At 43.3% G+C, this 25,417-nt stretch overlaps 1 protein-coding gene across 2 annotated transcripts; it reads right to left on the bottom strand.

Moving 5' to 3' along the window:
• Positions 1 to 41: 41 nt before the first annotated feature.
• MEAK7 (MTOR associated protein, eak-7 homolog) lies at positions 42 to 23,473 on the bottom strand. 2 transcript variants are annotated; one of them, XM_034788348.1, is made up of 8 exons: positions 23,219 to 23,473; positions 16,404 to 16,594; positions 9,305 to 9,535; positions 8,376 to 8,520; positions 7,213 to 7,653; positions 4,407 to 4,525; positions 3,043 to 3,222; positions 42 to 2,044 (listed from the first exon to the last, which is right to left on the bottom strand). In XM_034788348.1, the coding sequence occupies exons 2-8, from the start codon at positions 16,569 to 16,571 to the stop codon at positions 1,922 to 1,924; spliced, it is 1,407 nt and encodes a 468-aa protein (XP_034644239.1). In that variant the 5' UTR covers positions 16,572 to 16,594; positions 23,219 to 23,473; the 3' UTR covers positions 42 to 1,921. The 2 variants fall into 2 exon arrangements, with proteins under 2 accessions (XP_034644239.1, XP_034644241.1); XM_034788350.1 differs by lacking the exons at positions 16,404 to 16,594; positions 23,219 to 23,473 and adding an exon at positions 13,736 to 13,779.
• Positions 23,474 to 25,417: the final 1,944 nt, after the last annotated feature.

The raw sequence follows: 25,417 nt of genomic DNA, 5'->3' as shown, positions 1-25,417 counted from the left end.
TGTTGGGGAAATTTCAGGAGGCAGGATGTAAAATAAAACTGTTACAGAAAGAACCAAATACATTTATTAATTGATCTTGTACAGCAGTTCTGTTACATATCATTTAAAATGATTATAAAAACATTCAGAGAAGAAAACAATTGTGTAAAAAGTTCAGTATAATTAACGTGCTCAAAATTCTGTGTTGAGTAAAGACTCTGGACCCTAACTTGATCATTTAGATAAACACACAATATTAGCTTAGTCTTCCCAACCTATACGGATGAATAGGTACCACGTATACGCTAACCATTATTATGGGTAGGGTACAAAATGCATAGATGATTACTAGGGTCTACAGCAGGAGGGATTTGTCCATGTTCCCTTTTCAACAATAATTTTATATATAGTAATCATGAATACCACCTACTTCTCACATTATAAAGTGAAGACATAAATACAAGCTAATTTGAATGTCCTACTTTGGCACCCAATGAAGAAGCATCAGATAGCTAAGGGTACACCAGAAAATACTTTCAGGGTGGCATTAGAGTTGATTGGACCCTGATCATATACACTGTTAAAGTATATTTTATGCACCATGCAGTGTCAACAGTGAACACCTAGACCCTTTATATGACAATGAATCCAGTCTAATACAAAGATGCTTTGATGTGATCTTCTGCTTTACTGGGAGAAAGATTCCTCAGTCATACATACCAATACTGATTTTCAATTCCCCATGTCACTTGCTGGGGCGAAAATTCTAGTTCTCAGTAGAAGTGGGTTTGTTTGAGTATTGCTAACCCTCTAGCTATGTAATTTACTCGCCAAAGTACTGAAATACTGATAGCTATGAATGGATTCTAGTAGAAAAAAGCCCTGAATGTGACTGATTGATTGTAGTTACTCACCAGCACAGACGAGTGTTGTAAATAACAGAGAAGGAGCTAAACAGAGGTCAAAATATTTTTTTAAAAATTAGTGATCACTGATTTCATTGTAACAAAATCTGTAATAAGACATTAACTCTAACATTTGTATAGGTTTTTAGTTGTATGGCTCCTTATGGCGTAATCGCGCACTCCAGTCTCAAGCGAGACTACCTCTGATGGCATTTTCCAAGAGAATTTCCATTGACATCAATGGGACTTATGCCTGAGTAAGAACCACAGGACTGGACCCACTGATAGAAGTCTTTGTGGTTGAATCCCTGAATGGCTGTTTTACAAAGGGCCAAATTCTGTGCTGGCTTATTAATTAAGTGAAACTTCACTCAAATGAAGTCTAGCAAAAGTCAGTGCAGAAGTGGATGCAGTATATCCAGAGTTCTAGGTTTCTGTGTACAATCTATATACCATAATTTACTGAAAAGCTAAGCTTAGAAATAGATCCTAATTTGAAGCAGCTTTTACAGCAACAACGCAAATGAAGCACACCCTTTATAAAGGCTGAACTGGACTGTTCTACAGATCCCATTTTAAAATGTTAACAACTTGTACACTGCATAGACATTTAAATAATGAAGCCGATTTAATTGCATGCAAGGAATTATTTTCAGCTGAGATATCAAAAGCTTGTTTGACATCTTTGAAATTCTATATACAGTAAAAGTTAATACTCCATGTGACTAAGCAGCAATAATAATATTTGTACTTAATATCTGCATGCAGAGAGGAAAATGAACCTATTGCAAATGCTATTACATTTATTTCCAGCTACAACCAGGACTTAGACAGCTATCTAAATTCCCACTCTTCCAAAAGAAACCATCTGCAGTCATGACATCTTCCTGGACCTAATTATATTAAACTAGTACTCTTTACACTGTATTTTTGTTTCAGCTAATTATACAAGTGGAAACAGATGACAAAATATCCTGTCCAAGAAATATCAGCACTTGATGGGATCAGGCAGAACAATCCAAGTCACATGGGTCATCTTAGTTGTCATCATCATCTTCAGTCTGCTCTCGCAAACCATCGCTCTGACGACTTTTTCCAGACATTTCTAACAAGGCGTGAGCCTCGGGGTCTGTATCCAGGATGCTCTTCTTACCCTTTATCTTAAACAAAATCGAAAAGGCAATTTAAAATGTCATCACAAATGTCAACAAGGTCAAGTCACAAGTAAATTAAGCTTGAATATCCATAAGCTGCTTGTTTGGTTTTAAAGATTGTTATGATGATTTCCCAGGTGCATGTAAACGGAAAAGATTCACTAGGATATACCAACTACTTTGCACCGCTCCAGTGACACAAGACAGCTGTAAGGTTGGCTTAGCAGGCCAGTTTACTGTTTATGGTTGCTTTGGGTCACAAACCAGACAGAATATACTGGTTAATCTGACCCAATATTTCAAGTGCAGACGTGAACTTTTAAGTGATTCAAATACAATTTGACAGTCTTCCTAAAAGACTAGTTCTGTTTCTATTTCCAGATGTGTGCTCACTGTATTGCCTCTGGGCATGTTTACATAATGTGAAAAGAAAATATCAGCTGCGTAAAATAGACAATGTAACACACACACACACCTGAGGAAAATTTACTGTACAAAGACAGATTTCCCAACCTGGCCTCAGGAGCAGAGAAACTTTCATACAAGTTTATTTATGCATGTCTTAGGCAATAAGACCTTCCCCACTTGTTCTTACTGAAACCAAGTCCCACAGAGATTTCCTGCATCCCTGACTGAATTATGTCTCTCTTGATTCCCTTCTCTTTAACACCCGAAATGATCCCAACTCCCTCTTTGATATTTACATGCTTCAAATATATAGCATCATAGAGTTATTTTAAAGGATTACAATAGCACAGCCAATGTTTCATACAGACAGCTGCAGTAGTCGTGGTTTACTCCATTTATGCCTCTTGTTCCAGTTGGCATATGTACTTTATGTGTTTTAAATTTCAGAAAGTATTTAGCTGCCATAGCAATGGGTGCTAGGACAAAAAGTCAACATATTTAAAACATCGTAGAAATATGTTAAATATATTCTCTGTTGTATGTTTCTACACATGTAGGTTAATTTTGCCAGCTTTTGAAACACTGTATTCACTTACCACTGCGCTTTCTGGGAGATCTCCCACTGCCCACACCTCCATGGCATCTATTGTAAAGTTTTCATTAGCTGACAGCTGAGGACTGTTGTAGGTGGTACACCTAGGTTTCGCTCTGCTGTGTCCATTCCCATAGTTACTGTCTATCCAGAGCCCAAAGTAATCATGCTGTCCTCCCATGCCCTGTGAAATAAATCATCACATTAAATACTTATTAAACACACACAAACCAGAAACTAGGCCAAGGCTCAGGGGTAGACTGTAAGTTGCTAGTTTCAGTATTTATGGCCAAATTTCCAAAGCTGGTAAAATGGGGCATTTCAAATCAGCTTGTGTTTATATATCCAAATTGAACCTTTGTGTGTGCAAACTATCTGTACAATACCCACCTTGCATGTCCTACAGGAGCATGACAATTCTGCAGCCACATCAGCTGTACCTTGCTTTGGAAATGTAACCCGCTATGTAGTCTAACAGCTACTGTTTGTTTGACAACATGCCCGTTTTAACAAGGCGATACCCATTTTAGCCAAGACTTTCCCATTTAAAGCAACAAGTACAATTTGATGTGGCTTTCTTTAAAGCAAGATTTCACTGGGATGCAGTGATTACTGAAGTAACTACTGAGGCAATGCTGACACATTCTGTCTTAAAACATTTGCCTGCTTGTTTAAAATAGCTGAAATCCACCATGGTGCTGAGGACTCATGCAAAGTCCTCTCCACCTGTAAGACCCCGAACAGAGAACTTCCGGGGGTAGTCACACAGAGACAGACTGTACAACCCTTGTACATAGTTTTTGATGGGGGTTTCTTTATGCCAGCCATGCATAAACCAGCGTGGAGCGTGGCAGTGAGAAGAGACTAAGGATGAGTCATATGGATCTTCAATTACGCAGGTCTTGGGAATCTAACACCAAGTAAATGGTGTGGACATGTGCAACCAACTCTTCCAGCCAATAGGATGGAGTGGCAGCATCCGGAGGGCTGCATGCCAATGTTGAATGTTGTTCCCAACCTGAGGATGAATTCCACTCCTTAATTCCCCCAGAAACTTCACCTGCGCAAAGCCAAGTTACTTGGGTTAGAAATGCATGAAATGGATTTTACCCTAAACAGTTTACTGTTTAAATATGAACATCAGCTGTAAATAATCAGCTAAACTGGCATCTTTACTCTGAATGAAAACGTATTAAGGTGAGAAATCCTCACAGTAAAAGCGCTGAGCTAATACACAAGGAGAAAACTTCCTTTAAGAATCATAGCACATGAAATATGTCAGCTTAAAAAGGCAGAAACAAATACACAAGACACTTTCAAAGACCAGCCACGAATCTGATTTCCAAACTGTCATTTCTTAGTACTTACGAGTCCATTTGGCATAGTTTGCTGCCCATGATTCAAATACATGTAGTGGTCATTGTATCCAGTGTCCGTGTACACCGCGAGAGAGGGAGAAACGGAAAACAAAAAGCATCTGTTGTCACCTATAAATTGCAGCAGCGTAAAGTGTCGGAGACAAAACAATGGACAAAGTGTGACTTACTTATGAATAGGACAGGAAAGCAAGATCCCAAAAAGCAGCAGCAAAACGGTTCAGAAACAGCGCTGATATGTCAACAGTGCCAGTACTGATGCTTCGTCAAGACACATAGCCAGAGTCTGTTCTCTGTTATAGCTACACAGCACCACAGACAGCAATGGGATTGCATGGCTATAAATGAGGGCAGAATCTAGGGATCCTGGGTATGTTTGATTACAATGTAAGGACCGGGCTACCCACAAAACATGCACGGGTTCACCTACATAGTTTTTAAATCCATTTAGTTGGAGCAGTGCAAACCCCTATGTGTGGACACTCTTGGTTCTATCTACAACTGGGATGTATCAATTCAGCTTGATCGACGTAAAAAACACTTTTAGTTAAGCGTGATGCAAGTTTTGTATGTAGATTAGGCCTAAGGGTCTGATGCTTCAGCGCCTTGCACCTCTTATTTGCACCTGTATAAGCGAAGTGTAAAATGCCATCTAAGCAGCATGTAGCATATTACCTTTATCTTGCACAGGTGTGTTTACACACAGTACAAGACACTGGCGAATCAGGGCCTACATTTTCACAAATTAGGCCCCAATTCAGCAAAGTATGTGCTTAAGTACTTTGCCAAATCAAGACCCCAGCTAACATTTCCCCTTGAGTTTAAGAAACTCAGAACTAACAATGTGAAACAATATCTTGGATAATTCCCTACTGAACAGTTGGCAAGGGACCCAGACTGAAAGGTTAATTAAAACCAATAACGTTTTACAAATGAGTAATATGGAGTAAAATGAGCAAATATGTAATTTAGAGAGTTGTATTAATAAATGAGAATGTTCAGCAGGGTAAGTTATCTATTATGTCAATGCAACAGAGTTTCTACTCTCACAAATCAATTTTCTCTGCAAAATTTCACCAAGGTTTTTATCAAATCTCATTTTTCCTGTCTAATTTATCAGGTCAAGGAGTGTTTGATTCAATATCTACAAGTTAAAAAGTGTCCCCTGCAATAAGATGCCACCGGTTTCTGTAACCTGTCTGCCACAACTGTTCTCTAAGGGAGAACATGCGTCTGACGAAGTGGGTATTCACCCACAAAAGCTTATGCTCCAATACATCTGTTAGTCTATAAGGTGCCACAGGACTCTCTGTTGCTGTTCTCTAAAGGCAAGTGTTAAAGAACTGTTGCAAGAATTCTCACCAGAAAAAAACTGTGATAATGCGCGAGGCAAGCTGCATTTGAAAAGAAAATAACTTGGCCATTTAAAATTCTTTAAATCCTCTCCTCTCAAATTCCAACCAACCCAAAGGCACTCATTAACCCACATGATTAGCAACTGGCATGGCAATATATTTTGTAAATTAACCTGCTGGAGTGAGAGAAACACAAAAATCATATTCAAATGTTACCTTGTATATATTTTTTCTTCAGTTACTAATTCAAAAGCTAAAGTCCCCTCTGCCCAAGTTTTGTAAAGGGAAAATAAAGGGTTCGGCTAGCATGAGTGAGAGCTTTTAGATCCAAGGGGAACCCCTTGTTGCTGTATTTTAAACAGGAACATAAATATCCATCTATTCATATACAGAAATATCCATCTGTTAGATGTAAGACCAATTCTGCTGAGCTTCAGCAATGGCATTCCAGTGACACAGAGCAGAATTTGGCCGTGTGTGTGTGTGTATTGTGTGTATATGTGTGTGTGTGTATTGTGTGTATATGTGTGTGTGTGTGTGTGTGTGTGTTGTATTTTTTACTATGTAGAGCAACAGCCAAACAAATGTAAGACCACCATCTAGTGGACATTTATTTTAATCTATTGCATAATGAAGTTTGGTGGGCCACATTCTTCTCTCATTTACACCAATGGAGCTCCAGTGAAGTCTGTGGGTAGAACTGCAAAGATCATTTGTTCTAGGGTATTTATTCTGTGGTCAGTAAGTCCTGTGGATTTAAAAATTGTCAATGAATAACAGATACAAACTGTAAAGCAACCATCAGTATTGGGTCTGAGTTCACAATAAGGCAGAGGAACTAGCCAGGTTTTTACCAACATACAGAATTATAATTTCATTTTGAATGTAAGGAAGCAAGCATTTCCTACATTTTAGAGAAGCATAATATGTGTTAACCCAGTAAAATTCCTGAGTTCGGGAAGTGGATATAGAAAGGTATTCCTGCTAAACAACATGGAATGCAAAAGATACCGATGAGCCACACATCAACGACCAGTGTGGCTACATTCTGCTCTTGTTAGAGCATCAACCTAGCAGGTGAAGAGACATTTTCTAAGGGAATCAATAAATGAAAGAAAGAATGGTTTGATTAAACTGTGTTTTGTAAGGGTTCATCTACTGGATGTTGTCTTACCAATATTATGGGCAACTCTGTATATGAGAAAACAGAAAATAGGGAGTGGAGAAGAACTACAGGGTCAACAAATTATTCTTCCACTGAGACAGATAAGCTTTTGAAATTAAGTCAAAAGATAGCCACATGTTAAAATTTGGAAGAGAACAGATTCAATGGTCTTGCAAGAGTTCCTTCCCCTTCGCTCCCTTGATAAAGTCTTCATTAACACATGCCATGCTGCTACTCTAAGCCATGAGATTTTTGCAGAAAAATAAAGAAATTCTTACCTTGAAATTGTGGTTTAGCATCCCATGATTGTGATGCAAACCCACCAAAGATATATCCATCCGAGTCCTTTAAGACCAATATACAGGGACCCTTGTTTACGATTTGCCCACACAGCTGTGAAAAACTTTCTCCGTGAACCCGAGAAGAAAACAAAAGCCTCCACTTGAGCTGTAGCTCCGAGGGTAGCTGGGAGTTGATGTATATGATGGATGGGATGTCCAGAAAACTAACAAATCTTCTTCCTTTGATGCCCTTGCATTCTGGAACCAAATTGACTAGGTCTTCAGCGTGATCTGGGAGCGAATGCAGGACAAGGAGCCCCTGCCTGACAATAACACTGAGGAAAGTAGAGATCTGTGGAACTTGGAACACCCAGTTCTCAATGGTACTTTGATCACACATGGCATCCATCAGAGGCGGTCCCACGAGTTTCTTCCCATCTACATAATGAACACGTTAACACAAGGTAGCTTGTACATTTCTCACAAGGAATCTGCAAAGCTGCTTATAGCATCCAAGTCTATATCTTCCCCTAAGTATATAATTACCTGCCTTCTAATTTTTTACAGTGGAAACACTTAGTCACATTTGTTCATTATTTGAATATTAAACTGCATATGGAAGGAGCTAATACTGTCCGCAAGATTCAGTAAACATATGCGTTGGAAAGGGGCATAGCGCTTGGTAACTTGGGACAGCCTCTAGCTGTGTTGGAAAGATGGTTGAGAAATATGATGTCTCAGTTATAATGGATCAGATGGCTTTTAAAAGATGAAAGATCTAATACCGTAGCGTAGCAAAGCATGATCTTGTTCATCCAGCAGAAGCAAAGACTGCCATAAATGGATATAAATGCACCAAAATACCGATCAACTGAAAGCCAAGTAATTCTACAATGGTGACGAGGCCTAATGAGATAAAACACATAGCTATAAATCTGCATGAATACAAATTAGATTGAAATCCAAACTGCTCCTGGATTCCATCAGGAAGTGTAGGTGGATAATTAAAATCCCCAGATCTGAATTCAACCCTCTCGTTTTGGTTCTTGATCTGAATTTCTAACTCCGGGTCAGAGAGAGCAAATATCTTACAAGAACAGCTGACTCTGCAAGATTTGCACCATTTTGGCATAAATTATTTCAGTATTTTCACTGCTCACCTTCAAGTTTCAGTTCTGATAACAGCTGAGAAACCAGAGCCTTTACTCCACTGGCAGGATCTCGAGTCTTCTCCAGATTCCAGCCCTTCAGCAGATTCCTGTAGCTCAGTACGTGAACTACAGAGGTGATCAGATCCTCTGTGAACTTAAAGGGCATAACATTGCCATTACAACCTTAATTCCATATTTAAAAGAAAATCGCCAAGAAGACCACAGAGCACCCCACAAGGGCATTAATCGGTGCTTATCGCAGTGGTCTGGGTGATATGGACGTCACTGACGTATGTAAATGTTATTAATAACACCTGTCTGCTATAGTTAAATTTCATAAATAATCATAGTTCGCATTTGTTAAACAACCTTCCCCCAATGATCTCAAGTATAAACCTTAATTCTCAAACATCCTTCCATGGTATAGTAACTATTAAACAACTTTTACCGATGGGTAAACTGAGAAGAAACAGAGGGTCAGGCAGTGTAATTTACAATCTAGCCCACATTGGGGGTGAAGTGGAGCTACACTGCCCCCAGAGGAACTTGAGAGTGCTCGGGCTGCATCATCCCGTTTGTTTGTGAAGCTTGTTCTCCCTTTGGGCTACTCTACACCCCCTTTAGGTGTGTGAACCCTGCGTGTGCCTCGAGGGAGCAGTCTATATGCTCCTCCCAGTGCAGCCACTGACTCTTGAGACAGGTTGACGGGGGGCAGAGAGGAAAAAGCTTACGTACTTCCATCCCCACAGCACACCTGCACTACTGCCATACGCAATCTGGCCCTAAAATGATTTGCCCAAGGTCAGAGTGAGTGAGTGGCTGAGCTAGGAAAAGAGCCCAGGAGTCCTGAATCCCAGCCCGGGGCTCTAACCACTTCCTCCCCAAAACATTTAAGAAAACAAAAAACAAACTACACACAAATGATTTTTTTCCTTTACCTCTTGGATTTGTTTTCCCTTCACAGGCCCTTCGGTACTAGATATCATTCTCATTATTATGCTACTCTTCTCTTCTACGTTGCCTTTTAAAAGGGCTGACATAAAAATTATGAACTGCTCCTTAACAATCTGTTCACTTGACTCAGGTGACTTCCCAGTCAGGTCAACACTTTTCATTCCATTGTATAGCCTAGAGGTCATTTGCTCTGGTAATGCTTCCTGGACATGGGCCTGTCAGAGAAAGAAGAGTTAAGGACAGATTTTTTACTAGGAAGAACAAGACTTCTATATGCAGCTAAAACAGTCCAGCTGATCTGTGCTTAGGTGTACTGGTTAGGAACTGAATATCCCACTAATATATATTAGAGTGAAACCTTCATGGAAGATCACTTCTCAAAGAGGCAGTCCCCATCTTCATCAACTACTTTATAGTATCCCCAAGGTTTCCAGCAGAATTTTGTAAGACCTTTAGTTATTTAGAAATTAATAGGCCAGGGGTTCAAAACAAACAAAAGGAAGTACTTCTTCACACAACACACAGTCAACCTGTGGAACCTGTTGCCAGGGGATGTTGTGAAGGCCAAAGGTATAACCGTGCTAAAAAAAGAATTAGATAAGTTCATGGAGGATAGGTCCATCAATTGCTATTTAGCCAAGATGGTCAGGGATACAACCCCATGCTTTGGGAGTTCCTAAACCTCCAACTGCCAGAAGTTGGGACTGGAAGACAGGGGCTGGATCGCTCAAAAATGCCCTGTTCTGTTCATTCCCTCTGAAGCATCTGGCACAGGCCACTCCCAGAGACAGGATACTGACCCGGATGGACCACTGGTCTGACCCAGTATGGCAGTTCTTATGTAAAGGCCAGGGTCATTTTATAGTAACTATCTTAAACTAAAACTTGGAGAAAGTTGAAAACATGCAAGTGAAGGATTTCACCGTTTCAAAGATCTGTGGCTCAGTTAGTCAGACCAAAGTTTTGAATGTATTAGGTCAATTTTTCTTTTTGGAAATATAGCTCACAAATGCATTTAAAGAAATAAGTAAGTGAAATTTCCCCCCCGTCTAATTTTGCTTCTTAGAAACCAAATGCAGACAAGATAATTAACTCTGAAAAGTAACTAGAATGCATGTATAGTAACTACCTTTAGAAGGATTTTTACTCTGCAGAGCAATATTCAATTCAATCATTGGGCCAAATCTAGTTCACCTTACTCATGTAAAGAGTCCACTGACTCTGGACAATAGAAATCAAAGGGACTGATCATGAGAGTAAAATGAGTAAGATTTGGATTACTGTCTAATTTCTATACAGCTTCATACAATATATCATAGACATAGAATATTAAAGGAGATCTCTGGCTCTTGACTTGAGAAGCTTTCACAGTATATAAAATAACTAAAATATACAAAATATATACATACACTAAAACAGAATGTGATTACATAGCATAACACAGAGGTGAGCAAACTATGGCCCGCGGGTCGCTTGCGGCCTGCGGGATCTTTTTATCCAGCCCTCGAGCTCTGGCCGGGGGAGCGGGGCCAGGGGCTTGCTGCGCTCTGCCCGGCACTCCGGCCAGGGAAGCGGGGCCGGGGCCTTGCCATGCTCTGCCCAGCGCTCCCAGCCCCCGCCTCAGTGATGAGCAGTTCATTTTGAGCACCATCTTCCGGGAAGATTCTTCTGGCACGCTAAACGCCACATCGCACAGGTATGACTTCACCACCCCTACACAGCAGCGTGCCAAATCCCCTCCCACTTTCCTATGGCCCCACCCTCAAGAGCTTCGAGTGGAGGGAAACCGCCCAGGGGCCGCAGCTGCTCCCGTCCTAACTCGGGTGCCTCCGCATGTGGCACAGCTGCCTTGGTGTCACACTGCCAGCAAGGCCCCTAGGAGTCCCTGGTACCGCCCCATGGAGCCCCCCACGCAACACACCTCATAAGTCCTCTCGCCACACCGCAGTAACATCCCTTACTATATACAAACTTTTAATGAATACAACAGTGCAAACAGAACTCAAAGTACAACAGTAAGAACATTTTTGGGGGGGAGGCTGGGGCATAAAGTTACAGGTGAATTTACACCTGCCTCTTCTTGTCCACATGGATTCTGGGATACAGCGCCATGGCTCAAAATTGTCAGGGGCACTGACGCCCAACAAATCCAGGCTAGAGAGAGGGCCCAGTTTTTTTCACAGTGCCTGCCATCTTGTAAAACAGCAGTTTGAAATAAGGGCAGCAGTTAGGATTTTCTTTTCCCTTTCAAAAATGAGCACTGCAAAAAAGAAAAAAAAAAAAGAAAAGTGGACAGTGAGTGTCGGGTTTTCAACAAAGAATGGAACGCAAAATATTTTTTCACAAACGTGAAGTCGAAGGCTGTATGCCTGATGTCAGGAGAGCACTGCGGTGTTTAAGGAGCACAATTTGAATCGCCATTTTTCATCGAAACATCCTAATGATGGCAGCAATTTAACAACTGAGGAAAGGGCAAGAAAAGCTGAGAAACTCACCACGAACTTAAAAACTCAGCAAAATATTTATGTGCGACGAGCTGCAGTTCAGGAAGCCACTACAAAGGCAAGTTATATTCTGGCGTTTAAAATTGCTAAACAAAATAAGCCTTTTGCTGAAGGGGAGTTTTTGAAAGATGCATGGTTGATGTTGCTGGCATGTTGTGCCCGGAATACCAAAACATGTTTGAGAACGTTAGTTTGTCACGAAGAACTGTTACTCGCCATGTAGAAGTGATTGATGAACATTTGGCTTCTGAGTTGAACAAGAAAGCACAGGGCTTTACATTGTTTCCGTTAGCTCTCGATGACAGCACTGACATTAAGGACACAGCAGTTACTGATTTTTGTCAGAGGAATTGACGACAAATTTGAAATCACAGAGGAATTTTGGAATCAATGAAAGGCACAACTAAGGGATCGGATTTATACGAGAGGGTGTCTGGGTGCCTTGGACATCTGAAGCTCCCCTGGAGTAAACTGGCAAACATAACCACAGATGGATCACCAAATTTAACTGGGAAAAATGTAGGACTTTTCAAAAGAATTCAGGACAAAGTAAAAGAAGACGACCCTGATAAAGAGGTGATTTTTCTGCATTGTATTATACATCAGGAGGCCCTCTGCAAAAATGTCCTGGACATTGATCATGTTGTTTGCACAGTAGTGAAAATAGTGAACTATATAAGAGCGAGGGGACTTAATCATCAGCAATTCATTTCCCTTCTTGAAGACAATGACGCCAAACACCCTGACTTACTTTATCATACAAATGTCCACTGGCTCAGCCTAGGAAAGATATTGCAGCAAGTTGGGAGCTCAGAGATGAAATTCACACTTTTCTGGAGATGAAGAGGAAAGAAAATGATTTCCCTGAATTAAAGAATTCAAATTGGGTGTGCGACCTCGCTTTTGGTGTGGCTACCTTGGCACATTTAAATGAACTTAATGTAAACCTGCAAGGAAAGAATGTGTTTGTACCCAAATTGTATTCTAGCGTGACAGCTTTCAAAGCTTAGTCTTGTTTTCAAAACAAATTCAGGACAAAGTGTTTGCTTACTTTCCAACAGTGAAATATTTGGGAGTGTCACCAGAGCAGAGAGAAAAGTACAGCAAAATTTTGAGTGACTTGCACGGAGAATTTTCTCATCGACTCTCTGACTTTGAGAAGACAGAGAAGACACTGGAGCTAGTGTCATTCCCACAGTCATTTGACTACAAGAAAGCCCCACAAGAATTACAGCTGGAACTCACTGATCTCCAGTGCGATTCCACCTTGAAGGAAAAATACAATTCAGAAAAACTGGACGAGTTTTATGCCTCCTTGAGTGAAACAAAGCTCCCAAATATCCGTAAGGTGACACAGAAAATCCTTGTTTTGTTCGGCTCCACCTATGTGTGAGAACAAACATTTTCCCTGCTGAATTACAACAAATCTCGCTACAGATCCCAGTTAACTGACCAGCATCTCAGCTCAGTATTGCGGATTTCCACAACGAGAATGACACCGGACTCTGACGCCATTTTAAAAAAGGGTGACCAGCTGCATTGTTCACATTAATCAAAGAGGGCGTGGAAAGGGGTTATGTTTAGTTTAATTATTGTAATACATTGTTATGATGGTATATTTATAATAGTAAGTAAGGTTTTATGTTTATTTCCACGAAAATGTATCTTTATTAATTAGAGGTTATTTGAATATCTCTGAATTGCTAATTTTGTGAGCATTCATAGCCTGCCATACAATTTCCATACCCAGATGCGGCCCTCAGGCCAAAAAGTTTGCCCTCCCCTGGCATAACACCTACCGGAGAGTATGTAAGGCACTTCACATAATATGTTCAATACCTTCAGCCTAATTCATCTCTCATTTACACTGGTGTAAAACAGCAATAACTTCACCGCAGGCAATGTACTTACACTGGTGTAAAAGCGTCAGAGATCAGAATCAGGTCTCTTCAGTGCAGTGCCCTTCCTAGTCGTTCCTGTGAAATAAATGGCCACACTCCTGTGGACATCAATGGAAGCTGGACCACACGCTATATGTACAGCAAAGCCAATATGTAGGGCTCAATCCCACTCCCACTGACGCCAATGGTAAAACTCCCATTGATTTCAGCCGGAGCAGAACTGGAACCCACAGTCTTAGGGCAGGTATACACTAAGGCTTAAGTACACCCTCCCTCCCCCTCGCGACGCAAGTTACAGCAACCCAAGTGCTGTCCACACTGACACTATGCCAACGGGAAAGCGTTCTCCTGTTGGCGTAGAGCATCTTCACCAGACGCTACAGTGGCACAGCTGCATTGGTGCGCCAGTGTAGAGCTTCTAGGGTAGACCCGGCCTTAGACATTATAGCCTATTATATCAAGAGAGGGACTGACACTTAGGGTACTGGTACGTTCAAGAGGTTTTCTAAAAGTGCCATAGGATCTTGAAGTGAGACAAGTAGCAGGAACTTATGCCATGTCTACACTATCGGTGCTCGAGTGTACAGCTGCAGGGCTCCCGTATGCCACTAGCGGGTGTAGTGTAGACCCGTGTATACTACGCGTATACACTACACCCGCTAGTGGCATATGGCAGCTGTACACTCTAGCACCAATGGAAGGAGCTTTTCCATCGATATAGGTAATCCACTTCCCCGAGCACTGGTAACTAGCTCGACAGAAGAATTTTTCCATTGACCTAGCTGTGTCTACACCAGGCGTTGGGGGGGCTTAATTACACCACTCAGGAGTATACATTTTTCCCATCCCTGGGTGACGCATCTAGGTTGATGTAAATTTTAAGTGGAGTTCAGGGCTTAGCTAAACATCTTACCTGAAGGCTGTCGCACCTTCACAGTGCAAAATTATTTGCTTCCCAGCTCCCTTCACCACCATTACTACTGCATTGTTTTGTCACACTGGTACATATGACATTTATTAGATTTGAATTTTTTTCCAAAAGGATGCCTAATAAACGTTTAAAATAAATGTACACCTTTGTTTGTATCTGAAATCCTTTTCTAGAATGGTATGAAGAGAACTAATTACATTAAATTACAAGGGCCATGGATCTCTTGAGAAGACACAAAATAGCAATGTCTGTTGTATCCTTCACCGTGTCCATTCATTATTATTATTTGTACTATGGTAACATCTAAAACTTTATTGTGCTAGGCAGTGTAAAAATGAAAAGTGAATAACAGTTGCTGTCCCGAACAGCTTTGGCACCGATTTTTAAAGGAAGCTAGGTGCTTTTGAAAATCACACTCGGCATCTATCTACATTTTTAGATGTTAAATACCTTTAAAAAACTGGCCCTTACAATCTAAGGGTAGATCTACACTTACGGCAGCATGTAGAGTACAGACACTGCATGCTCAGCTAGCATGAGTTTAAAGAGCAGTGTACAGTGCGAGGCACAGCTTAGGCGAGTAGAGTAGAAGCATGCCAGAACCTTAGGGTAGATACCCTACACGGCTCTCTTCATGCCCCAAGCAGCGCATGCCACATCTACACTGCTATTGTTAGCAGTGTAGTGTTCCTCTGGCTCCCCTCTGCTATAGCCAATCCCCATCGCAGCGAAGATTCTGGCCACGGGAAGATATTCTGGCAGAGGAGAAGCAGTGGGGAGAGGCTCCAGGAGCTTCCCGCTGCTGGAGACTGCCCCAGCCACCTTCCCCCTGGCAGAGTCTTTCACTGCTGCATGTAGCTACACATTCCCTAAATGTCGCCGCCAGTGTGGACAAGGACTACACTGATAATATAGTCAAAAGGGTAGCTGGGAAAACAGAGGCATAGAGAGGGGATGTTACTTGCCTAAGTTCACAGCGCAAGTTAGTGTCAGAGCTGGGAAGATAAGCTAGGTCTCTTGGCTCCCAGTCCAGTATCCTAGTTACTAAACCATATGCCCCTTTTCATTGAGCTCTTATTTAACGGATCCTATTCTGTAGTGTATATTAAAACACACTTTTAATATTACTTCAGTTTAGACATTTGACTGCTGTCACACTAAAGTTGTCAAATGCTACAAAAAAAATTGTCCTCCTTTTACTTGATTAGAAAATTAATGCAAAGTTAATCACAGAGTGTAATATATGTTAATTTGCTAAAACAGACAGCCTTGGCTTAATCACGCAAAATTAAATGTTCTCACTTCAGCACAAGGGTGAAGATTAGTGGCTGTGAGTGCAGTCAAGAATGACATAACCAAACATGATCTATTTATGTTACAACTTGCCAAGAAATTCTGTAAATTACAACACACCCATAAATTCTGGATAAGAGAAATATTCTCTCCATTTGTTGGCTTCTGCAAAACATATTCATATTGCTGCTAAGATACACCAGAATCAGACCTGTTGTTTATTCAGTTGGATGCAACTGAAGAGATATTGAGTAAAAAAAAACCTCATTTATTAATAATCTTGAACTGTAAGAAAAAAATTAAATATATCCTTCCCCCTCAAAAAAAAATATTTAATATGCAATTAAAATGAAACAACACCTAAAATTAACTACCCATGAATCTCTATTTCTTCTCTAGAAAACTGTTCAATAAATTACATTACAGACATGTTAAGCATGACAGATTTTCTTGCCTTTAACATTGCCAGGGTTACAGCTTTTATGGTAGCTTTTCCAATCTTTACTCCTCCGGATCCATCCGACCCAGATAAGGTATCAAATACTCCATCTATATCTGTCTTTTCCTCAGGAAGAAACCTTGACAGGTGGTTCTCGTAGCAACTGCTTTCCACATTTCCCATCTTTTCAAAAAAGTGATGGAATCCTATGATGAAGAAGAAAGGAAAAAAGGATAAAAGCATGGGAAGAACAAGTAATTTCGGGGGGGAAATACCTCAATACTGAATAGAAAAAACTCCTCACATATATGTGCAAGTTTCGTGAAGGGGGGGGGGAATAATCAAATTAGTCATAAAATATCGCCATTAGGACTCTATGAAAGCAGAGATTCAACACACTTGAAGAAAAATGTGAACATTAAACATGATTTTAAAAAAACAATATGTAGTGTAAGTTGCACACTGAGCCCATCCTTTCTACCAATACAAACATAATTTGGGGCTTATCAAATGGAAAAAACAATATGATTTAATGATTAAATCAGCTTCAAGTTAATGTAAAACTCTGAGTTGGAATACATCAGTAAATGCAAGTGAACAAGTTGGTTATGGAATCTTTATGACTGATTATGCTATTTCTTTCTGATGGGTTTATGGACTGAAGCCAGCTCTGCCAATAGAAAATGACAGGAAAAAAACCATCGGTCATAGGTAGGGTCTCAATGAAGAACAGCTGATATTTTTTTTTTCTATAGACTGACTTCATAAGTCATTCAAACAACAGCCAAGGAAAATGACATGACAAAGCACTCAGAAATAAGGGCTCAAGAACCTGGTTCCTATGGTGCTGGTAACTCATGAGAGATAGTACCCAACCCACAGGACTAAACAAAGCCCCAGTACTGTATTCAGTAGACTCTCCAATGTTAACATGAGTTCCCATACTATTTAGGTAGGTAACCTGCTTGACAATATCTTGACTAGTAGACACGTCCTATGCAAAGGAGGAAGGGAATGGTACCTTAGTGTCTAATTTTGAGCAAGACAGTCATTAAGGACTCTCAGCAAATGAACAGGCCTAGCCCTGGCAGCACAAAGGGACAGCTGCAACCCACATGAAACCAGTTCTCTCCAGAGCTTGAGAGGAAGAAGAGGGGAAAATCTCCATAAAGGAGAACAGCCACTTAAAAACTCAAAGGCTGAGAACTTTGAAAGGGAGGAACAAAAGGGACAGAATATACTTTTGGAAAAAGAGGGGACCTTCTAAGTTGCCAGAGCACCATCTGAGGCTTGACCAGGAGAAGTGTGGTCCAGGAAAAAGGGGAGTTGGAACCCTGAACGGACGCTGACCGAAATCCCAAAGAACGCTCAAGAGTGATCAGGAAACAGAGGCAGGAAATTGCGTGGAGGCATTTCAGTGATTGTTTGAGAAATCCTTTTGCAAAGTCTATGTCCATTTGCTTCAACTATCACGTGTCCCTGTAGAGGGTAAACTATAAACCAGAGTGCCCACAAGAGTGAAGCTCTGAGGAAAGGAGTGCTTAAGTTACTGGGGATTCTTGGGGCTGGAGCAGATGAGCTACAGAATCTCATTTCCAAAAGGCACCAGACAGAGCGTCTGTGACCAGGAAGTGTGTCAGAGATGCCACAGATGGTGGCTAGAGTCTACCCAGTGACCAGGAGGAGCTCAAAAGCACACAGGCCCAGCATGTGGGTCCAAATACAGCAGCCAGGTGTGTATCCAGTAGGGGGAGCTTTACCAGGGCTCTGACACCTATCAAGGGATTCATTTTCGCCCTGCATGCCCATTAAAGCTAATGGTGTGTACATAAAAATATCAAGGTGGCAGACTCTGAAACATTCAGTCATCTAATCCCATCAACCTGAAATGACGAAAAGGATTAAAAAAAACAAACAAACAAACAAAAAACCAGACCAAATGTTAGTCTATATCCCCTAGACCAGACTCTGATCTCAGTTATACAAGAATATACTTGGAGTGAATCTACTCATCTTGGAGCCTCCAGATTTACATCAGCGTCACCGAATTCAAAGCCTAGAGCCAGAAGAGTACCCAGAAGTCACCTACTACAGGACAGGGCCAACAAAGTAAAAGAACGGCACTAGCCATCACCTTCAGCCCCCAACTAAAACCTCTCCAGCGCACCATCAAGGATCTACAACCTATCCTGAAGGACGATCCATCACTCTCACAGATGGGAGACAGGCCAGTCCTTGCTTACAGACAGCCCCCAAACCTGAAGCAAATACTCACCAGCAACCACACAACAAAAACACTAACCCAGGAACCTATCCTTGCAACAAAGCCCACTGCCAACTCTGTCCACATATCTATTCAGGGGATACCATCATAGGACCTAATCACATCAGCAACACTATCAGAGGCTCGTTCACCTGCATATCTACCAACATGTGATATATTCCATCATGTGCCAGCAATGCCCCTCTGCTATGTACATTGGCCAAACCGGACAATTTCTATGTACAAGAATAAATGGACACAAATCAGACATCAAGAATTATAACATTCAAAAACCAGTTGGAGAACACTTCAATCTCCCTGGCCACTTGATTACAGACCTAAAAGTCGCAATATTACAACAAAAAAACTTCAAAAACGGAGTCCAACGAGAGACTGATGAATTGGAATTAATTTGCAAATTGGACACCATTAAATTAGGCTTGAATAAAGACTGGGAGTGGATGGGCCATTACACAAAGTAAAACTATTTCCCCATGCTTATTTCTTCCCCCCTTCTCCCCCCTCCCTCCACACACACACAGTTCCTCATATCTCCTTGTCAATTGCCGGAAATGGACCATTTTCATTACAACTACAAACAATTATTTTTCTCTCCTGCTGATAAAAGCTCACCTTAACTGATCACTCTCCTTATAGTGTGTATGGTAACACCCATTGTTTCATGTTCTACGTGTGTGTATATATATATATATATTCATACTGTATTTTCCACTACATGCATCCGATGAAGTGGGCTGTAGCCCACGAAAGCTTATGCTCAAATAAATTTGTTAGTCTCTAAGGTGCCACAAGTACTCCTGTTCTTTAAGGCTGCCAACAAACCTTCTTCACCTATGCTGATTTAGATATGTTTTTTCAGTTTACAAACCCTTCTTGGCTTCTCTAGAATCAAAATCCACCCTCCCGGCTGCCACCACCACCCTTTTCACCCTTCTTACTGGAGAACTCTGCAGTCTAAGAAGTCATCTATCTACAATGCGGTGGAATCAACAAACTACCAAAGCTTTACCTGTACATTCCCCATCCCCAAGCTACCTTTCCATACAAACACACAAAGTTAAATATCAACAACTTCTAGCAGACAAACCACAGGGAGATAGTAAAGGAAGGAAATTCAACTTGAGATGATTTCCCAGGCCTAATTTCTAGTGCTGCTGAATTCATTGTGAGGTGGTGTTAGCTAGATATTTGAGGCAAAATTGGGTGACGGGATCCCCGGGGTGCAGCCTGGGATTGTGGGACCACTGTGCCCCCTTATCTCTCTCCAGCCTGGGCTGTCTCTCATAATGCCTTGCTCGTGACCAGCACCAAACCCCTCCAGGTGCTGTTATCACTCAGCACAACCACATGTGGAGACCCAACACCCAGCTAGATTGCATGAATGCTCCCAGAGCCACTCATGAATCACACAGAAAAAGAGCCAAATCTCCCTAGCTCCCAACACTGTACCTCAGGAATATACCGTCTTGCACTGCTCAAGACGAGCAATGCAGATTTATTAATTGGTTCACCACTTCATCAATGGAAAGTGGATATACACCAGCCTTTGCAAAACCTGAGCAGATTTGCCACACACTTCATACAAACTCACTGGTAAAGATAAACAGTAAAACAAATGTATTGACTACAAAAGAGAGATTTTAAGTGAAATTAAGCGATAGGCAAAAAGTCAGAGTTAGTTACCCAAAGAAATCAAATATAAGCACACAGTCTAAACCAGGGGTCGGCAACGTTTGGCACGCGGCTCGTCAGGGTAAGCACCCTAGTGGGCCGGGCCAGTTTATTTACCTGCTGACGCGGCAGGTTCGGCCGATCGCGGCCCCCACTGGCCGCGGTTCACCGTCCCGGGCCAATGGGGGCGGCGGGAAGCCGCGGCCAGCACATCCCTCGCTGCTTCCTGCCGCCTCCATTGGCCCTGGATGGCAAACCGCGGCCAGTGGGGCCCGCGATCGGCCGAACCTGCCACGTCAGCAGGTAAATAAACTGGCCCGGCCCACTAGGGTGCTTACCCTGGCGAGCCGCGTGCCAAACGTTGCTGTCCCCTGGTCTAAACTCTCAATCTAATTAGACTGGGCAACATCTAGATTAAGCAGTTTTCTCACCCCACTGGATATTGCAGTTCATCGTACACAGATTTTACCCTTGAAATCTGAGCCAGTCTCCTCTGTTGGAGTCTTCAGAGTGTCCTTGTTGCTTGCAGCATAGGTAGGTGAAGGAGAAAGGCCAAGCATGGGCCCCCTGTGTTTGGTTTTATACCCTCAGTCCATGTGCTTAGAAAACCCAAGTCCAGGCATGTCTGGGTGGGCATTGCTGAGTCTCCAGGCAAGGTTGAGCAATTCCCCTGGTGTGGCCTCATGCACATGAGTCACTACATTGTAGCTCCCTTACTGGACAATGGTTGTTGATAGGTTGTTTGACACCCTGCCCCAGTGTTGGTTACTTTTCTTGTTGTTGCCTCTGGGGAGCTAATATCTGGCTGATTCCCCAACTTACAGAATGTTTTAGTGACAACCATACAACACAATTCTCATAACTTCATATACATTAATGATATACATATATGTAGAGTTACCAGATAGCATCTGTGAATAAACGGGACAGGGGATGGGAGATAATAGGCGTCTATATAAGAAAAAGTCCCAAAAAATGGGACTGTCCCTTTAAAAATTGGACATCTGGTCACCCTACATATATGGATACAGAAATGACTTTCAGCAGATCATAACCTTTCCCAATACATATAAGGTAAGGTAAGAGCACGATTATATAAAAATGAGGAATATGGGGGTTCCAGGACACTCCCCCATGGTACAGAATATCACAAACGCACACTAGAAAACAAATCCTGGCCCCACTCCTTCCATGGCTGCAGCAGAACTGATGAAGTTCTACTTTACGGAGAGCAGAAGAGCGGTAGGACCACACTTGGCGGTTTGCATTCCCCATATGCTGCAGAACTGAATTCTGGATGGGCTCCCTGTACTCCACAGTGCAAGGGTTCATGTGGGAGGGGTAAAGAGACTCATGTCCATAAGAAGATGCTGGGTGGACAGGGGTGGGATGGACTGGAGATGGGCTGCTGCCCTGTGTGCTGAGGCAGTTCAGCCTGCACCCAAGCAAACTCAAGGCTTTTCAGAAAATCCAACAAACCGCAGGCTAGCAGCTGTTGGGACAAGGATCCTTAACTAAGCAGATCCACTAGCCACTAACCCAGCTCCTGCCTGGGCTACTGAGCCTGGAGGAGGATTCCCTGCCCACCGCCCCCATCCCCTGCAGATCTCCCTGTGCACTGCCTGGTCACTCAAATTCTGAGCAAGGGCTGAGATTCGGCCCTATGGAAGCACTCAAGAGTTTCAAACAGATTTACTGTCCTGTCCTAACAGCTGCTGGGCAGGGGCTTCCTGAAAGTTCTCACACTGAGGCCACCCTTGGGTGCAGGCTGCACAACCCCAGCCAAGGGCAGCACCCGCCACTGCCCAGCCAGCACCTTCCAATGGACATGAGTAGGCCTGGAAGAATCAGAACGTTATCGGGAAACGTTGATTTCACTGGGCAAACAGCCAATAAACATTCCCCTGGATGATGATCAAAATGAACAGATGGGCAAAGCCATCTGCTTTGAGAACACTGCTTGGGAACTTCTTAGAGCTTTATGTAAGGATATTTATTTTATGTATTCTGATGCTGACAATGTGTGTTTTAATGGTTCAAAAGCTTTGACTTTGTGACTCTCAATACTGCTGTCATTAACGAGTTACGGCCTGTGCCCGCCCCCCATCTCACACCTGTGAACATTTGAAATCGATAAAAAAAAAAAATGCTTAAAAATAAGCATCACTGTTATAAAAAAAAAAAAAAACAGTGATGTTTTGCCAGGTCTAAAGCATCACCTCCGAGCCCAGGCCAATAATCCCTGCACCCTCGCAACAGGAACATGAACCACTCCTCATTCATGCCATGAACTCTCCCCTCCTCATTAGCTAGTTAGGGTATTGCCAAGGCATGGGTCACCAATGCAGCCAGGGGCTAGCATCTAGGGCCCCCATCATGAATATGCTTTGTATTACTGGGCCAATCCCTGTGTTGTAGACTAATACTGCCAGGCCAGTCCATGTTTCATAGGCCCTGTACTGCCAGGCCAGTCCATGTTTCATAGGCCCTGTACTGCGGAGTCAGTCCATGTTTCATAGGCCCTGTACTGCGGAGTCAGCCCGTGTGTCATAGGCCCTGTACTGAGCCAATCTCAGTCATATTAATAATTAGCCCTGGTTATACACGCCAACTAATTAATATGCACAGGCCGGCTTACGAATATACGTGAGCCATCCCTCGTTAATAGGCGCGCCCTCTACCCAGGGTCACACTGTGCAGCGTATCCCCTGATCCGCATTAACGAACACCAGATGTTATTAACGTTCATGACCGTTAGGAATAGTTACGAGGGCTCCTAATTCATAATATGATCCCGCCGTCATTATTATTCATGACCACGCCCCCTTCATTAATATTCACATACCCCCCTCCTCCCCGATTCTCCTCCCCTCACCTGGCCGCGGCTGCGCTGGCCGCTCTCGGTCGCTCCCCGGCGTCTCTCCGCAGCGGCCGCCTCACTCCCGGTCCCGAACGGCAGCGAATGACGTGCTCGCCCCTCCGCCTAGACTGACCGGGAGGGGGGCGGGCCCGAGGCCTGACAGATGGGTCGTTCCGCTAATAGGAGGGCGGCTCAGGGTAGGGTCCCAGTATCAGGCAACAACGAATCCTCCGTGGGGTGGAATTTGCGGCTTTGCGGGCTGAGGCGTGACGTCAGGCGGGTGGGCGGGTCGCTACGGCAGGGTTTATCCCAAGATGGCCGCTCCCGGCCACGCCCCTTTACGTCATCGCTAAAGGCCGCAGTGATTTGAGATGGGGGAGTCTGGTGCTGACTAGGAGAGGGAGGCCCACCGCCCCCTGCCGGGCCAGCCATGTGTCATAGGCCCTGTACTGCGGGGTCAGCCCGTGTGTCATAGGCCCTGTACTGCGGGGTCAGCCCGTGTGTCATAGGCCCTGTACTGCCAGGCCAGCCATGTGTCATAGCCCTGTACTGCGGGGTCAGCCCATGTGTCATAGCTTTGTATTACCAGGCCAGTCCCTGTGTTGTAGCCCTATACTGCCAGGCCAGTCCATGTTTCATAGGTCCTGTACTGCGGGGCCAGCCCATATATGATAGGCCCTGTACTGCGGAGTCAGCCCGCGTGTCATAGCCCTGTACTGGGGGGCCAGTCCCTGTGTCATAGCCCTATACTGCCGGGCCACCCCATGACTCATAGTCATAGCCCCTGTACTGTGGAGTCAGCCCATGTCTCATAGCCCTGTACTGCTGAGGCCTGCCCATGTGACATAGTCCGGTACTGCCAGGCCAGTCTCTTTGTTGTAGCCCTGTACGGTGGGGCCAGCCCATGTGTCATAGGCTCTGTACTGCCGGGACCAGCCCACGTGTCATAGGCCCTGTACTGTGAGGCCAGACCATTTCTCATAGGCCCTGTACTGCAGGGCCAGCCCGTGTGTCATAGCCCTGTAATGTGGGGCCAGCTCATGTGTCTTAGCCCTGTATCATAGCCCTGTACTGCAGGGCCAGCCGGTTGTCATAGGCACTATAGTGCTGAGTCAGCCCATGTCTCATAGGCCCTGTACTGTGGGGTCAGCTCCTGTGCCATAGCCTTGTACTGCCGGGGCCAGCCTATCTCATAGGCCCTGTACTGTGGAACCAGCCTCTGTGTCATAAGCCTGTACTGCCAGGACCAGCCTGTGTGTCAAAGGCCCTGTGCTGCAAGACCAGCCTGTGTGTCATAGGCCCTATAGTGCCAGCCCAGCCCCTGTGTCATAGACCCTGAACTGCGGGTCCCTTAGGGAGAATCCCATACTGCTCTAATGCTGGGACCAGCCTGTGTATCATGGGCAGAAGGAGCCAGCAGTACAGAGCCTAAGGTGGGGTCAGCCTATGCTACAGGCCGTGTGCTGCTGGCCTTTCAGAGAGAGTCTCCCTCTACAGTGCTGTGAGGGGTCTGCCCTGGGGCAGGAGGATGTAGGCTTTCTTTCCCACTTGCCTCTGTTGTTGCCATGACATTCTGTATGTCCCCACTGTGCACCTCAGGGACAGCCATGACGTAGGTAGCCGTGGATTCGTGACAGTATCACTTGGATTTCAGCCTCTCCTTTACCGCATGATTTACATGATGAATAGCACAAGGAGAGACTGCTGTGAATCAAGTTTTGTAAATAAGCTGTGTGTTGTCCTGAAGGTTAAGTTTACAAGGGCCTCAGATCCAATGATCATGTCTTCTGGCTTGAAAAGCTGAGTGTGGGTGTGTAGAACACAGGGATAATAGACTTTAACAAGATTGGTGTAAAAATATGATGATGCATTTAAGGAAATTGGTTGGAGCTGCTGGGAAATTAAAAGTGGAAAACTAGGACGAATTTCAGATACTGTTCAGGAGCAGAGCGCACAGTCAGGGCCAGACTTACAATAAGGCATATAAAGAAATTCTAGTGCAACCCATGATTTGGACACTAATATATACTCGCATATATCAGGACTTGCACACACATCAGTGTCTGCATGTAATCAAGTTGAATGCTTGCAAGAGGTCAGACTGTTTTAAAAGTTTGACCCAAAAGGTCAGTAACAGCTGGGTAAAAGGGGAAGTGAAATTTGTAGAGATGAAACGGAATATTTAAGAAACACAAGAACTGGGAAGTTCTAATA

Source organism: Trachemys scripta, chromosome 13 (genome assembly GCF_013100865.1).
Source record: "Trachemys scripta elegans isolate TJP31775 chromosome 13, CAS_Tse_1.0, whole genome shotgun sequence".
Classification (NCBI taxonomy): domain Eukaryota; kingdom Metazoa; phylum Chordata; order Testudines; family Emydidae; genus Trachemys; species Trachemys scripta.
Note: the sequence above shows the minus strand (reverse complement) of the source record. Positions and strands in the feature narration are given on the sequence as shown.